General features: G+C 42.9%; 1 protein-coding gene across 1 annotated transcript; it reads right to left on the bottom strand.

Moving 5' to 3' along the window:
* Nucleotides 1-11,880: 11,880 nt before the first annotated feature.
* Nucleotides 11,881-12,462, bottom strand: CCR75_006710 (uncharacterized protein; the record flags this gene model as incomplete). The annotated part of the gene is made up of 1 exon (XM_067964778.1): nucleotides 11,881-12,462. One exon carries the CDS (start codon nucleotides 12,460-12,462, stop codon nucleotides 11,881-11,883), a length of 582 nt encoding a protein of 193 aa, XP_067815073.1.
* Nucleotides 12,463-15,007: the final 2,545 nt, after the last annotated feature.

Genomic DNA, 15,007 nt, shown 5'->3' with positions numbered 1-15,007 from the left:
TTTGATCTGCAATCACCAAGATGGGCGATTGCATCAAGCTTTGCTTGATACTTTTAAACGAACGCTGACAATCAGCGTTCCATAACCATTTCTCGTCTTATTTCAAGAGACGAGATAGATGAACTGTCATCTCTGCATAATTGCGAGAGTACTTGTGCAAGTACGCCGCTAAACCAAGGAACTTCTAAGACCCTTGACATCGACTGGAATTGGCCAGTCGGTGATTGCCTTGATCTTTTCGGGATCAGGACGCACGCCGTGTTTACCGACAATGCACCAAGAAGTGGTATTTCGCTTGCAGCGAATATACACTTCTTGAGATTTGCATACAACTTATGCTTTCGCATAAGTGTAAGAACCTGACGAACGTGAGTTTTATGAACTTCAACGTCCGTCTTTCCGTCCATGGCCCGGCTATGGAAGAATACATCGTCAAAATACCTCGGTGCGAATTCTCGCACCGATCTCAACGATTCGTTACGCATCTGTTGTATGTTGCCGGGGCATTTCTAATCCATTACTAGCCATTATGAGAGCATCCCAGTGCGAGGTCTCACTGCTGTGTACGACGTACTGATCACGTATAAGGATCTGATAAAACCCATCCGTCAGATCCATAGACGAAAAGATGGTACTGTTAGACATACCATCGATAATTACGTCTTTTCTAAGTATCGGCGTTTGAGCCGGTACCGTTGCAGCATTCAATTTATTAAAAACGTGCACAATCCGCCACCCACCTGTGGCGTTTCGCACAAGAAGGTCGGAGAGCTGTGTGGGGAGGTTGACTTCCTTACATGGCCCGCTTTTAATCAATGATATAGAAATTATAGATCGCAAGTACTTGTTCACGAGGCAGTGGCTACTGCTTGATGACACGGTACTTCGAGCCCGGCTTGAGCTCGATCTCATGTCAAGTGCCTTTATCCTTACGCATGTTGCATGGAACTACTTCAGGGAATACGCCCCTGAATTTAATCAAATCATTGCATAAGGGATTTGTCTTAAGTCCCTCGCTCACTCGTAGTACATCCACACGCTTATGGACACTCCAAGACGTTCATCAGATGGCCATCTGTTGAACAAGTGGCAGGCATCTTCACGGATCGATGCTGCCAGCTGATTCTTGGATCATGTTTTCTGAGCCAAGGTAAGCCTAAGATGACATTAAATTTGTTATCCGAATCCAGTACGATGAAATGATCATCGTCCTGCAAATCTTTTAACGTACAGTGAAATGTTACTACGCGTGTCATTACTGTTATCGATGCGCCTGTCGCTAGACGCACCGTCATCCAATGTCGCGCTCAACATATTTGAGCTTACGACCCTCTAGCGACTGGCGACGAATAAATTTATTTGACGCTCCGCAGTCCACTAGGGCTCTGAGTGACAGATCATTTGTCACTTTTAACTTCAAGGTGATGAGAGATACCTCATCACCAGGTGCAGAGACACATAATGATTGTGTGTCTGGAGCAACTTTCGTCAAGAGATTTGCAAATTCTCTTTGGGTTGCTGGATTAATAGAACATTGCGCCCCTACTCACCCTGACCGCTTTTTTGCGGTTTGCCTCTCTGTTGCGATTTTTCAACAACGTCGGACCCGCGATTGTTGCCCTTTTTGGCATTCGGTCCATAAGTATATCCAATACCCTTAGGTACTGGGCGTGAGACACTACACTCATGAGCTTAGTGACCTAATTTTGACAGCGATTGCTTCTCTGCAAGCGAGGTCGCTCGCTATCGACGTAAGAGAGGCCCATAGGCTCTGGACCTCCAGCATGAACACCGTAATCAACGTGTGTTCATGAACTGGGTTGCTTGTGATACAGCTCGCTAAGAGTCGTATGTGCTGGGCATAAGCGTGAACATCACGCTTCCCTTGCTTGAGTTTCAGAAGATCTGATCGAGCTCTGAACTCAGCCCTAGGCGGTTCAAACGTCTGCTTGAGCCAGTCTTTAAAAGCCTCTAGCGACCCAAAGACTGGGTCGCGCAACTTAAGGCTTAGTGCCCAAATTTTGGCACAACCTGCCAAATTTGACTGAGCAAATGCGACTTGCATTTGCTCGTCGACGATGTGACGAGCCCTTATGGCATCAGCCAACTAGACAAACCATCTCAAGAGGGAGTCTTCTTCGACTCCCCTATACTTAAAGATGTCAATCTTAAAAATTTCCGGACGACGCGGGTGCGTCATCCCAGGGACAGGGTCTGTACCTGCTGTAACCTCAGTAGTTCTGCCTGTTGAGAGCCTTGCTGATTAAGCAAGGCTATCTTCTCCTTCGCCTTGTCAAGGTCATGATGTATGAACTTGGCGATGGCTGAATGAAGGGCATCTCTGTTCAAACCGGACAGCATGGCTAAAATTGCATCGTTCCCTACAGTCGAACTCATTCGTTCGACCGCACTCCTTTCTATGTCACTTAGAAAGGAGTAGCTATCACGCGAAACGTGATGCGTATTTCAATTATCATCTAAAATGGACATGTTAGATGATGGGACTGTGGTCCTTGGACGGACAACAAAGTCCTACCAGGTGTAACGGGGCACAACGACTTGTACTGCTTCAGTACAAGTCCACTTCGCACTGCCTCAGTGCGAGTGGTGCCTCACTTCAAGTACAATAGTACTGCAGAGGAAGATTCTTTAAACACTTGCTTTTAAAAGATAACTGTATTTAATATATTTAAGTTCTTCTGTTTCTATCTATTTACTACTAACTTAATTATAAACTAATACTAAACATGCAATAAAGTCTTATCTGTCTCTCTCTTTGCGCGCGTCCAGCGCTGACTGGACCGCGGAGAAAATCGATATAATGGCCTATATCTACCAATGGATAAGCTTCCCGAATATTACTACCTAAAGTAATATTCTTCAGATATCATATACCTTTTAGATTATGTATTAATTAACAACCTTATTGTTTTATTTTAGTGTAACGATGCACCCCAATACACCTCTTACCCGCGATTTTCTTAAAAGCCCATAGTGATGCGTATTTCGCAGTAAAACAGCGACAATGTGCTTTCGTACGCCTGCAAGTTGCCTCAAGGTAGCTCATCGAAGCTGCAGGGAAATTCACATGTTGCTGTCACAAGCATTACAGATTTTTAATGAACAACTTCAGAGTGCGAATTGGGAGCCAACTTATTGCTGTCACAACCATTACAGATTTTCCTTGAATTTTTGCCAGGTTTGAAAAACTCTCCTGTGCTTAAGAAAGTGTTTTTGCTGATCTACCAGTGGTAAAGCAAGTAAGATGCATTAGGAAACATACCTGAAAGCGCACTCATCAGCGCGAGCTCTCGATGGTGACATAGGTGTGTGCTGCATTATGAAAGCCTAGAAGGTAATTTGAACAAGTTGCAGTTGCCGAAAAACTTCTGCCGAAGTCTCGTTTCTCATAAAGCAGTATGCAAAGGTAAACATGCTGTTTGTTGCTTAGATGTCAATAATATGGAGGAGAGGGAGTTCATATTTGTTGATCGTAGGTTGCACCAATGAGCCCACGGCCAAGCAGTAGTCTAGTACCGAAGTTCTAATTGAATGCCTATGCTCGTCCATGAAGAGGCATGTGCGCTTTCGTGCGACACAGATCCACTCGATGTCGTACGTCTGTCTTCGCGGTCTGCTCATTTGTGATGATAAAGCGCTGCACTTAATGCCGTTTTCCACTTGCTACTGTCTCACTTGGCATTCGAATTTCTTAAAATTTCGATCCTGCTTGTAGAATGTGAAATATTTTTAAGTAAAACGTATTTGAGTAAAGGATTAACGCCTTATGTATTAATATCCACTCTATGTAAGGAGTACTGTATTTTTTGTATGTCTCCTTCGCAAAAGGCGAATTTAGCAGATTGTTGATTGCAGCACATCAAACTGAAAAAGTGTCACTGGGAGCAACATTGTCTTATAAAGCTAAGCCTGTTAAAAAATGCACAAAGAAGGTGCATAGGGCGATGTTTCAAGTTACGCGCAGAGAAGGTGCGTAATGCGACTTTTCATGATACACACAAAGCAGGTACAGTCGTTGTCGCATGCTCTATGATGTGTCAGATACTAGTTAACTCCTATTAAGTAATTTAGGACAGGCTTATTAGTGATGCACAAGTAGGATTAAGAGTATACATATTAGTTTCCCACGTACTACGTCGTTCAAAAGCTACCCCCTTTCTTACACCATTTTAACAGGTTATGACCAATTACCACATCACCTCGAAGTAATGTCGAACTTCCACAACTTCTAGTCACGAAAGGGGTAGGTCGGAATTGGCAACAACCATACCACCTCATATCTCTGAAAGGGGTACAGAAACTGAGGCACTATCCAAGATGATGGACATGTTTTCTGGAATGGATGAACGAATGAAGAAGATAGAAGCTTCTCAATCCAGGTTGGCCGGGGATGAAAGGTTAAGAGGTGCGGTTGAAAGTGAGATGTTTACATCCAAGGAATTGGATATAAGATTCACGTATTGCGTACAGATGGAGGTGGCGAATACGAAAATGTGGGTTTATTTTGCAAAACCATTGGAATAGCTCGTCAAGTCAGCGAAGCTCGTAATCAAGCTTCGGATGGCAAAGCAGAGCGTATGCACAGGACGATTTCAAACATGGCAAAGGTCAATGATATTCGCTAGTCGGTCACCTTTATCATTTGGAAGAGATGCCGTGAAATACGCCGCCTACATTTTATATCATAGTCCTACGAGCGCAAATGCAAAACAAGCATCACCACTCGAAGTGCTTAAAAATCAAGTGCCAGATTTACAGGACATTGCGGCCTTGGGTTCCTTGTGTACCGTGTATCGAAACCCAGGAAAAATTCACTTGCACAACGATCTTAGGTAGGGATTATCATTAAAATAAGTGATGAATTTTAGGGTTTCAGGGTTTTCATGCAGAAAGCCATAAGATCATGGTTACACAACACGTGCAGAATATTGAACTTTGAATACGGACCAGAATAATCAACTTCACAGAACATTGGCTTTTGAAGATCAAGGAGAAGAAGTATTCCATTCGAAACCCAAGATCAAGACCGTATATGAATATGCATTGTTTGATTGAGTGTTTGTTCCGTTGCTGTACGCACAATAGGGGCAACAGTTAGATAAAATTTCTATCCCATTGTAGCTCGGTCCATAAGTTGCGGCAGCACTAACCGCGAGGTTACGCGTAATGGGGCACCTTTCGCTAGCACTGCTTCATTGCAAGCCAACCTGCACCGACAACAGTAAAGGCACAACTTGATCCATACCTCCGGCGCAATTTCCTATATTAGTGAAGCTAGATTTTTAGGAGCTACGGCTCCACGGTTCCTTCGTGGTGGGCCTGCTCCGGACTGTATCCACGTCTTCTACGAGCGCTTTTCTGCCGCAAAGTCTCGCACGGTGATTTTTGAATACCCAAATCTCAGCGATGCAGATAGCTATGCTAAATTTCTCCTTGCTTTCTTGATAACTAGCAAAAATAAACTTATTCAACCATCTCCAGGTACTGGTTATTTACGTTTGGTGGGTATTTAAAATGCTCCCATTCGTCCTCAGCACCAAGAGCATCAAGAGTACCAATTTAGTCACTGCGGGAGCTGGAAGAGGTTGTCGACGTCTTCTTCTATTGTCTCCTGCTTCTCCGCAGCTGCTGCATCGACTTACAGGCCGCAAATAATTCTGGATGACTTCAAACCGCGATGGATCCCGCTGAGTAGAGCTTTGCGATTAATATCCCAGCAATTGATGCCGAAGAGCACCAACAGGGATTCCGCGGCCGTGCTGAACAGATGGATTGGAGACCTCCGCTGCCGGAAGCACATTTAGATGGTCAAGGATAACTCGCTGCCTGTCTGAGGCCCCTCTAAAAAAAATTCTTGGACGCGTTTCATCCTTTCCCCGACGCTACATGTATTACTTCTTGTCGTGGAGGCTGCACCAACCACCAGTGTAGATCAAAATCTTCGAGGCTTAGCATCTGGCAGGTATTGCTGCTACTTCTTTTCTAGAGATGTGCCAAGTCGCAGCTTGTATGTCTCGTAGCTTTGCGAACCGCGAAAGCTATATCAGGTCTAGTACACCTCGACATCCCATCCACATAAAGACCCAACAAGTGATTCAAAATCCTTAATTGTGGGTCCCCCATCCTTCAATGAGCTCTCGAGAAAGGTGACATCACTCGTTGCTACTTCGTAGCAGTCGGCGCCAATTGGTGCACGCGTGGGGATCGCTTCCAGCATTCCATGCTCACGCAAAATTTCCGGGATAGTCTCTTCCTGATCTAGGGTTCACCTTGAGCATCTTCGAGTTTCACTCGCATTCCTAGGAACTTGTTAACTTGACCCAGGTCTTTAATGAATAAACTCTTCAATCCATTGAAAAGATGTTCTACAGCCCTTGAGCTTGTCCCTATAGCCAGCAGATCATCGACATATACACCTACAACAACAATACCAATATTGCCTCGTTTCCAATAAAGCCACATATCTGAGATGCATTGCCGAAACCCTGCTTCTTTCAGTTTTTGATGTAGCAATTGGCTCCAGAGATGCTCGGCTTTTTTCAAGCTGTACAAACTTTTTCGTTGTTTCGATACAACTTCTTGTTTGTCTTTGACGCCCAAATTTCTTAATATTTCAGTACCCAGTTCCAGCGACTGCGGTACGTGGAGGTATCTCTTTCATCCTGGCTCTTTAAACGCCTTAACGTAAGCATTCGGAATGTCTCTACGCTTGGCTGGAACTCCTTAAGTGGCCGCCAATGCCAGCCAAACTTTAACTGTTGACATATATATAACAGCAGAAAAAATAAATTTATAATCAATTCCATATACCTGCTCGTTAACACATGCCACAAGCCTGGCCTTTAGCCGTTCGAATCTCCATTAGAATCAGTCTTCGTCTTGTACACCATTTAGTGCGTAAGAGGTTAGCGTGGGGCGGTCGCATAATCAGAACTTCCACACACCCAATAATCTTTCAATGCCTTCAATTCTTCCGTCATTGCTATCTTCCACCCTTCGCATGTCGAACTTTTCATGGCTTCACCATAATGCGTAGAGTCCATTTCATAGACATGGGCAACGACTTACGCAGGTCTCATTGGCTCCTCCCGAGCCTGTATCACTTCATTTGACCTGGCTTTACTTCTGGTTTGATGTGCATCCCATTTCCAGGTCTTAGTTTTTTAACAGCCCTTTTCTACGTGTGCACATAAGTATTCCTTGAGTTCACAAGTCAGCATCAATTGCTAGCATGTTTGATTATCTATCTTTCTGATTGAAAAAAGGACAACGGAGACTAAGTATGAGAGATCGAACCTAATTCATGTAAAAATTACTTCAGATCTTAAAGTTCCGGCTCATACTTCAAAGTTTCTATTGTTCAATTTCAGCGCCTAGCAGCTAATTTACGCAATTCAGTGGCCCACAAGGTAATTATGCGACGAATATGCTGTAAGTATTCCCTTCATTTTATTGCACGATTAGAGCTGCTTTTTCGTACCCTAGTCCTTGGTGTAACGGGGCACTACGACTTGTACTGCTTCAGTACAAGTCCACTTCGCACTGCTTCAGTACAAGTCCACTTCGCACTGCTTCAGTACAAGTCCACTTCGCACTGCTTCAGTTGCGAGTGGTGCCTTACGTTATTTCACGTACACTAGTACGTGCAGAGGAAGACTTCTCTTTAAGACAACTAGCTTAAAGAGGTTAAATGAAAACTGTATTAATATAATTAAGTATCTCTTCTTTCTATCTGTTAATGCTAACTTAAATATAAACTAATACTAATTCTTATCTTATCTTATCTGTCTCTTTGTTTTGTTTACATCTACAGCTGATTAGTCTGCGGGATAAATAGATATAATGGCCTATACCTATTTATGGATAAGATTTCTGAACATTACTATATAAAGTAATATCCTCCAAACATTATCTACCTTTTAGATAATATATTAATTAACAACCTTTTAGTGTTAATTTCATGAAACGATACACCCCGTTACACTTGGACTCGATGCTTGTCGTCTGCCTGACGAATTAAAGCACTAAAACGGATAATTGGGATAGTTAAGTGACCCTAGGGATAGCAGCGTTGCATACTATAGTTTTGTCTTTCAAAAGCGCCCAGTCGGCATTTCGTCTTCCGCTTTCAGGACGGACAAGTCAACTTAGTGAATAACGATTGATGCGCAAGATCTGTACTACTGCATCCAAAAGCATTTAATCTTTAAAATTGCACAGCGCTCGAGACTAGATAACATTAAATTAGTGAACAAATCTTAACATAAACACATCATTATATACAGGGATCATTAATCTCTCAGTTTTGGTGAAATTCCCTCAGTTTTGGTGAAATTCTCTCAGTTTGATATGATTGGCTAATTTAATGCATGCATTTGGTGGCGGTAAATGCATTCGCTGCAAAATCTTTTCGTGAAGTAAAGCTCGTGAAGCAGATAACATTGGAGGTTAAGGCTAATGGTGCTGTCGAGAACAATCATTGGGCAGAACGTAGCAATGGCGCTATGAAGCTGGGGTGATGCAGTCATCTCTTCCTGTATAAGATGCGTGATCAAGGCCACTGAAATCGAGTATCTTTTAGAAATTTGAAGTCATATGCAGTACGTCAAATGGCTCTGAGGCATTTGAGTTGGCACAATGCTGACCTGGCGGTATTTGTATGAATAATAGAGAAGATTCACGGTACAGACCATGTCAAATTTAGCGACGAAGCCACGAAGAAAATGGTGCTGATGAGCAGCGAGTATGACAAGTTACCGGTGTAAGTATAAGCATGGACCCGATTGGAATGGGCGTCCCCAACGAATTTCTCAGTTATCGTACGTAACATTTGCGCGTCTATGGGGGCTAGCTTCGGTTATCTCTTGTGTGATAACATGATGACAATTCTTGGCCTCCCTACGCGTCCGGGTTTCCACGACGTGGACCAGACACGAAGACTTGAAAAGTGATTGGCTTCTTTTGAATATAAGTCACCGATTTCAAAATATATTTTAGAAATCACTGAGAAAGACCTTCTCACGCTTTGCTACCTTACAAATATATGAGTTTCCAGCAGTAAGCTGCTTGAGAAGCCTTCTCGTGGCTACTGCCAAGAAAAAAAATCTGACATAAACACCTCAGGCCTATCTTCTTACCGGCATAAATGTTAGAGCTTTAGTTGACAAAAACAAACGAGTTACAAATAATAAATTCAAATGGCAAGAGCCAAACAAAGGATGGCGCTTTACCTGTGCGGCCAACATAGCTGAATATTGTAGATCCATGAGAATTGACAACGAAAATTTATAGCCGTATTCTCGTATCTTTTTCTAATTGAAACTTGTTCAACAAAGGCAAAGACGTACTCCTCGAAGCTTTTGATGTATTCACCGTACTTTGCATGCAAAAATTTAGCAAATCATATCAAACTGAGAGGATTCCAAAAATGGAGGGAGATAAATGGCACCTATATATTTTTTATTCTACATGTATATGTATTTGTGAAATTGAATCAGTGAGCAAATTTTGACTTTAAAAAAATAATTTTAATTTGTCTAAAAATTTGATTTAATATAAGGACAGCTTGGCCGAGTGGTTAAGGCGATGGACTTGAAATCCATTGGGGTAACCCGCGTGAGTTCAAACCTCACAGCTGTCGAATTGATTTTCTGAAGTAGGTACCTTTTTTGACAAAAAGGAATTAAAGCTCTTGTAACGGGGATAGAGATTATTAATAATTAAGAAATTGTTAACACACTACCTAATCGTGTAACTGATTCCGCTCTTTGTGCTCTTTCTGTCAAATTAATGAAGCTATTTGCTGCAATTTGTTCTTAACGAAGACGAAAAATTCACATAACCGTTCGTCATAATCTGGATGGTTAAAAATTATTAGCTTGCAGTTTTCTGCACAGTAATAATGAGGTTTGGCTTCCTGTTCCAATATTTGATTTTCGGCTCAAGCAAAACTGATTCAAACTTAGAATTGCGGTCTGCAGATAGTACTGGCACGACGTTACAGACAAGATCATGCAGAGCAGTGCAACGCGTTGAGCGATTAAAGACGAGGCTTTTGCGCAACGTCTGCAAATCAAGCCGATATTTTTTACTCGTCGTAGTTGCCGGACTTGCCACTGGGTAGCAAAATGAGATCGGATAAATTAATTGGCTTAGCTTTTTGCTTGAGATCAGCTATAGCAGCTTTCCTGCGGACACCGGCGAAAAAGGTTTCGACTTAAACTGTACAATGATGTAATGGCGCCTTCGTGTCTCGCCTGGAAACTCGGTGCCACTGGAAGAAATGGTTTGATACCCGGGTGCAGGTTAGAAGCATTATGCGAGCTGTCAACATTTTGCTCCCACCTCGTCATTGATCACGTAAGGTTGTCTAATTTTTTTCAGTCTTAAGCAGACGAGTCTGAACAAACATTTTACCACAGCAGAAATAATTATACTTTGCTCTAGACATCTCCATTCCTCTATCCATGGTCGATGGATATCATAGAATGAATGGTCTGTCAAATCAAGAGATCAATCTTATGCGCGTCATCGCCATTCAGAATGACCAAGCAAATTATATACATGCATCGCTCTCAACTTGATATACTTAAGTAAACTTAAAAAAGAGCTGGTCATTAGAAAAAAATTATCGAAGCGCCAGGGCTGAGCGAAGTTACGTACCTTTATGTCGTGACGAGTACTCTTTCTAGGACATGACACCTACATAATTTTGATGGCCTGTGGCTCTTGCCTAAAAGCCGCATAATTCCCTAAAATACGATTGCATGTAAAAATTGTACAGTTCTTTTAAACGCCTATAGAATGCTAGAGAATTTTACATTAGCATTCTTAAAACAAGTTGTGCATGAAAGTTCAGTAAAGATTCCCCTAACCACACACGACCCATCACAATGATGTAATGATAATCTCTAAAGACGATTTTAAGGCTTTAAACAGAGGTACTACTCCAATTTGTCGAGTTGAAATGGCACTTGAGGTGCGTAAAGCGCGCAATTTCGAAGCAAGGGAAATGTCAGAATGTTGACTGTAACTTAATCTCGACGGAGCTCAGAATGGTGCCAAAAGGGAGGGACCTAGAAATTGCTGCTTCGTCTGCTCGTATTTTCTTCGCCATGCTGAGACATTGGGGAAGGCCTGTCTGCTTTACAGCCTAAAAAAAAAAAAACCGTGGGATACATGCCATTCTCTTTGCCTCAAGCCAATTTTTAGCATTGGACTGGATCATAAAAAGTCGTAAATTTGTGGCCCGCATTTACGCATATGTATACCTTGCTCTCTAAATTGTGTGTATGGGAAGCTGCGTATGCTGTGGTAATCTTAGCACGGAGTTGCATCATGTATGACAAGAGGCTAACGTTGCATAGCAATACTGTATCAAGCTGATGGCTTATTTTTTACTCTGCAGGGCAGTTACTGTAGCTATTCTGCAGCCGGAAGAGTGGAGCCATGCTTTTAAACTGGCTCGATCTGCCCTTAAAAGGGCGAGAAACTGGAAGTTACGACAAGAGATCGGGCTCAGATTTGTCCGTGATTGTCATAAATCATGATTCTGGTTTTCTGTCTTGTCCCGCATGATTATCGAAGGACCACACTTCATCGTGGACTAAATCATCCTCCACGCCGAACGTCGAGTCGACAAAGCAAGGATTTCACTTCTTAACTACTGATAGCTATATGGAAAGGCGTTCACGGGAATGCATGTCGCTGTTTAGAAAGTTTGCCGAGATGTATTCTCAATGTGATCTAAAAAGAGTCAATCAACGAAATTGAAATTACAGGCATATGAGCTATATTGGTCTGCTATGCTTCAAGATCTTTTACATCTAATATAATGGTACAATCGAAATCTCTACTGTGTTAATAAACACTGAAAGACCACTCAACATCACATGTGCTTGTCGCACGAGCCTCGCGGTCAAACTCGGCAAATGATTGAGCATGTTTGATGTTGCGAGCGATTTTGAGGCTAAGCCGAGAGGACTCATCAGTGGGCTGCTGCATCACCGGTTTCTCCTTTCGACTTTGCTGTCTCGGGCGTTGGCGCTCGTCTACGGCATCTTTCATTGCTCGGATGGTGCGGTTAACCTTTTGAAGATACGCCATGTTGGACTTGCAGTCCACGGAGCAGAAGCCTAAATGCTTGCTTAGCGTCTTGAGATAGATGTGGTGGCAATTGTTGCACTGCTCGCGAATAATATCCCACTTCGCGACGCGGCGAGGTGTTTCAACCTCAGATGACGAGGAAATAGTGGGCGTAATTGGCGTGGAGCTCCAGCAATTTTCGTAGTTCTTAAGGCAAGCGTCCATTGCGTCGAGTAGATGGGTACGTTGGAAGTGGGTGACAAAGGGCAAATCCAAAAGTGAATTGATACTGGGGACAGCTTTGGGGACAGATTGGTCGCAGATTCTCGACTGCGCCCCATCTGAACCACAGATCATTCCTTTGGAAAGGCTGGCTACAGGGCACAGCTGCAGCACAGTGAGGAGTTCACACCGGTAAGCTCGAATTGCCGAGATTGGACGGCATCAGTGAAGGCGTATAAACGATGCATGTACCAGTATTTCGCTGGCCAAAGTAAATTCATCCGGTTGCTTCATTTGAATGAAGTGTTCGTCAATTGAGATAGAGCTGGCTTCTTAATGTACTACTTGATGAGGCCACGAAGATTAAGCTTAATAAATGTAAGCTGCGGTATATTTTAGGCGGATAATTTATGATTTTTTTGCAAAAGTCATCTGTTTAGATTCGACCAAGATTTAGCATGTGAGCTCTTTGCAAGGCACCGTGTTGGCCCTGCCTGTGCAACTTGTACGTTCGTCTTCAATTAAAAGCTCAGGTGCCGCGGATAAGCCGGTATTTGTATGCATCAAGTAAAAATTCGACACCGGCTTTGCAAATGCACACACATTTCATCTTCCGACTACAATTTTGTGCTTTCCATCGTGTCGATTTGTCGTCCACAACGTCAAAGACGAGCACAAGACAAGACTGAAACACGCGAACAAAGACTATCACATCTCGATTAACAAAATACAGGACACAATGTACCGAAATCTAGCCCTTCCGGTGATTGCAGTGCAAGAGCACAGACAATCTGTTGAGAATCAGAGCAGCCACCATCGTCTCAAGCTCCTAGCCCTCGATAACTGCCCTCTGGTCCTTCCTTGCCTTTATATATGGTAAATGTATTGCTACTGTATTATTATTATTTAGTGCTCTTGCAAGGCATGGGTGACTTCCGAAGCGTAGCACACTCGCAATGTAGGATATTTGCTTCGACGGTTGTAAGATTTAATCATTACAGTGTATACATGCACGTATTGGGCGTGCAAAGGGCTAAGCACTTCTAACATCGCACGATGCGCCGTCCATTTATGCACGCAACGTATTTGGTTTTATGCTCCGAATTGTGAAATTGAAAGTGGCGCGTCGCAGAGACAAAGAGCCTCCTCTTGCAATAAAATGCGGGTTTTATGCGTATGCGACGTGCTCTGAAAATTTATATTTCTGAGTACAGGAAGGGCATCTGTACGGTATGTGTATCAACACGTTTTTCTGTTCTAATTTATTCGATACCGAGACGTTCATTTGTGCTGCGAATATTATCAACGTCGATGAGTTCATCAAGTGGTCAGCTGACGGTGTCGTCCGCGTAAGCTACTTATTGGTGCACTGATACTCAGGATTTAGTACTAACGCTACTTCATGAAGCTAACTTGCAATTTCGCATTTGGAATCATCAGAAACCGTCACTTCCGAGATGTATGATAGATTTGTCGACCCTGTGGCGCAGACTCACACGTGGCGTTACCTGCACGACGCAATTTGCTCTAAATATTACTGCAAATGTAAGTTACATGAAAAAGAACAAATATAAGCAGGCTGACTTTTAGCATCTGCGTATCTTGCATGATTTGTAACAAAACCTGCCTCTTAAGAGTGTTGAGTGCGAAGCATCTCTTCACTGCAGCTGGCAACTCAGTGCCAACGAAGATGCTCTACAGAGCGGCATCTTGCAACTCAGTGCTGGTCAAGATGCGCAGCTAACAAAATTTGGTAGCATTATGAACCGCAAACTAGAAGTGGCGCGACCGGCGCATCTCCGCTACATCTTTTGGGTTCTTTGATGTGGTGGCTTATAAATGATGTGTGAACCTCAACTATTCCTATTGACGACGCGAAGAATGTGACTTCCCATGCCGGACATGATATTTTCTGAAGTGTCATGTTACTTAGTCATTAAACTCGACGATCATGAATGCATGGGATCTTTGTGATATTTACCCGCAGCTTCTTGCCTTGGAAGTACATTTACGAAAAACGTAATACTCAGAAGTGCTATTAATTCATATCGAAGAGATGAATCTGAGCTCTGTAGATCTTTATACACTGACATTAGCGTGCAAAATGTACCTTTTCCAATCGAAAACAGGAGATGTACGGAAATTTTGCGAGGTCAGATGTAGAGACCCCAAGTGAATGAGCTAAAGCCACGATAGTGGGATGGATTCATAATGTCTTAAAATAAAATACGCAACCACGAATGGGTGACTAAGCTCGTTTAGTAGGAAATGGTATTTCGTAACAGTATCTTGCGATTTTCTTCTCAGTAAAGGCACGAGTCAAACTAGCGTCAAGATGACATTTTGACGTATGAGAGCGTCAAGGCATGCATGTCTTACAACTTGCCCTTTTTTAGAATTTTGGGCTAATTGCATGAGTACAAGACATGTACTTACGCATTAGAAAGACCCCTAAAGAATCGCTATCCTAATGGTCATTCGACAGGCAGTAAAAGTCTTGTCCGATGCACGAGCAGCTTATGTTGATCGGTTTATTGAGGTACTCCGAGGGGCGACAGAATGATATCAACAGGTAATTAAAGGATTCGTGACGCAGTTAAAAATTGAGGTTGTCAAGTCTGGAATCTACGGATCGTGATTAGGACGGACAGCGCGAAGGATGTATATCTTCATCAACACT

Source organism: Bremia lactucae, linkage group LG3, assembly GCF_004359215.1.
Source record: "Bremia lactucae strain SF5 linkage group LG3, whole genome shotgun sequence".
In the NCBI taxonomy this organism is placed as follows: Eukaryota; Oomycota; class Peronosporomycetes; order Peronosporales; family Peronosporaceae; genus Bremia; species Bremia lactucae.
This window is presented reverse-complemented; position numbering and strand designations above follow the sequence as displayed.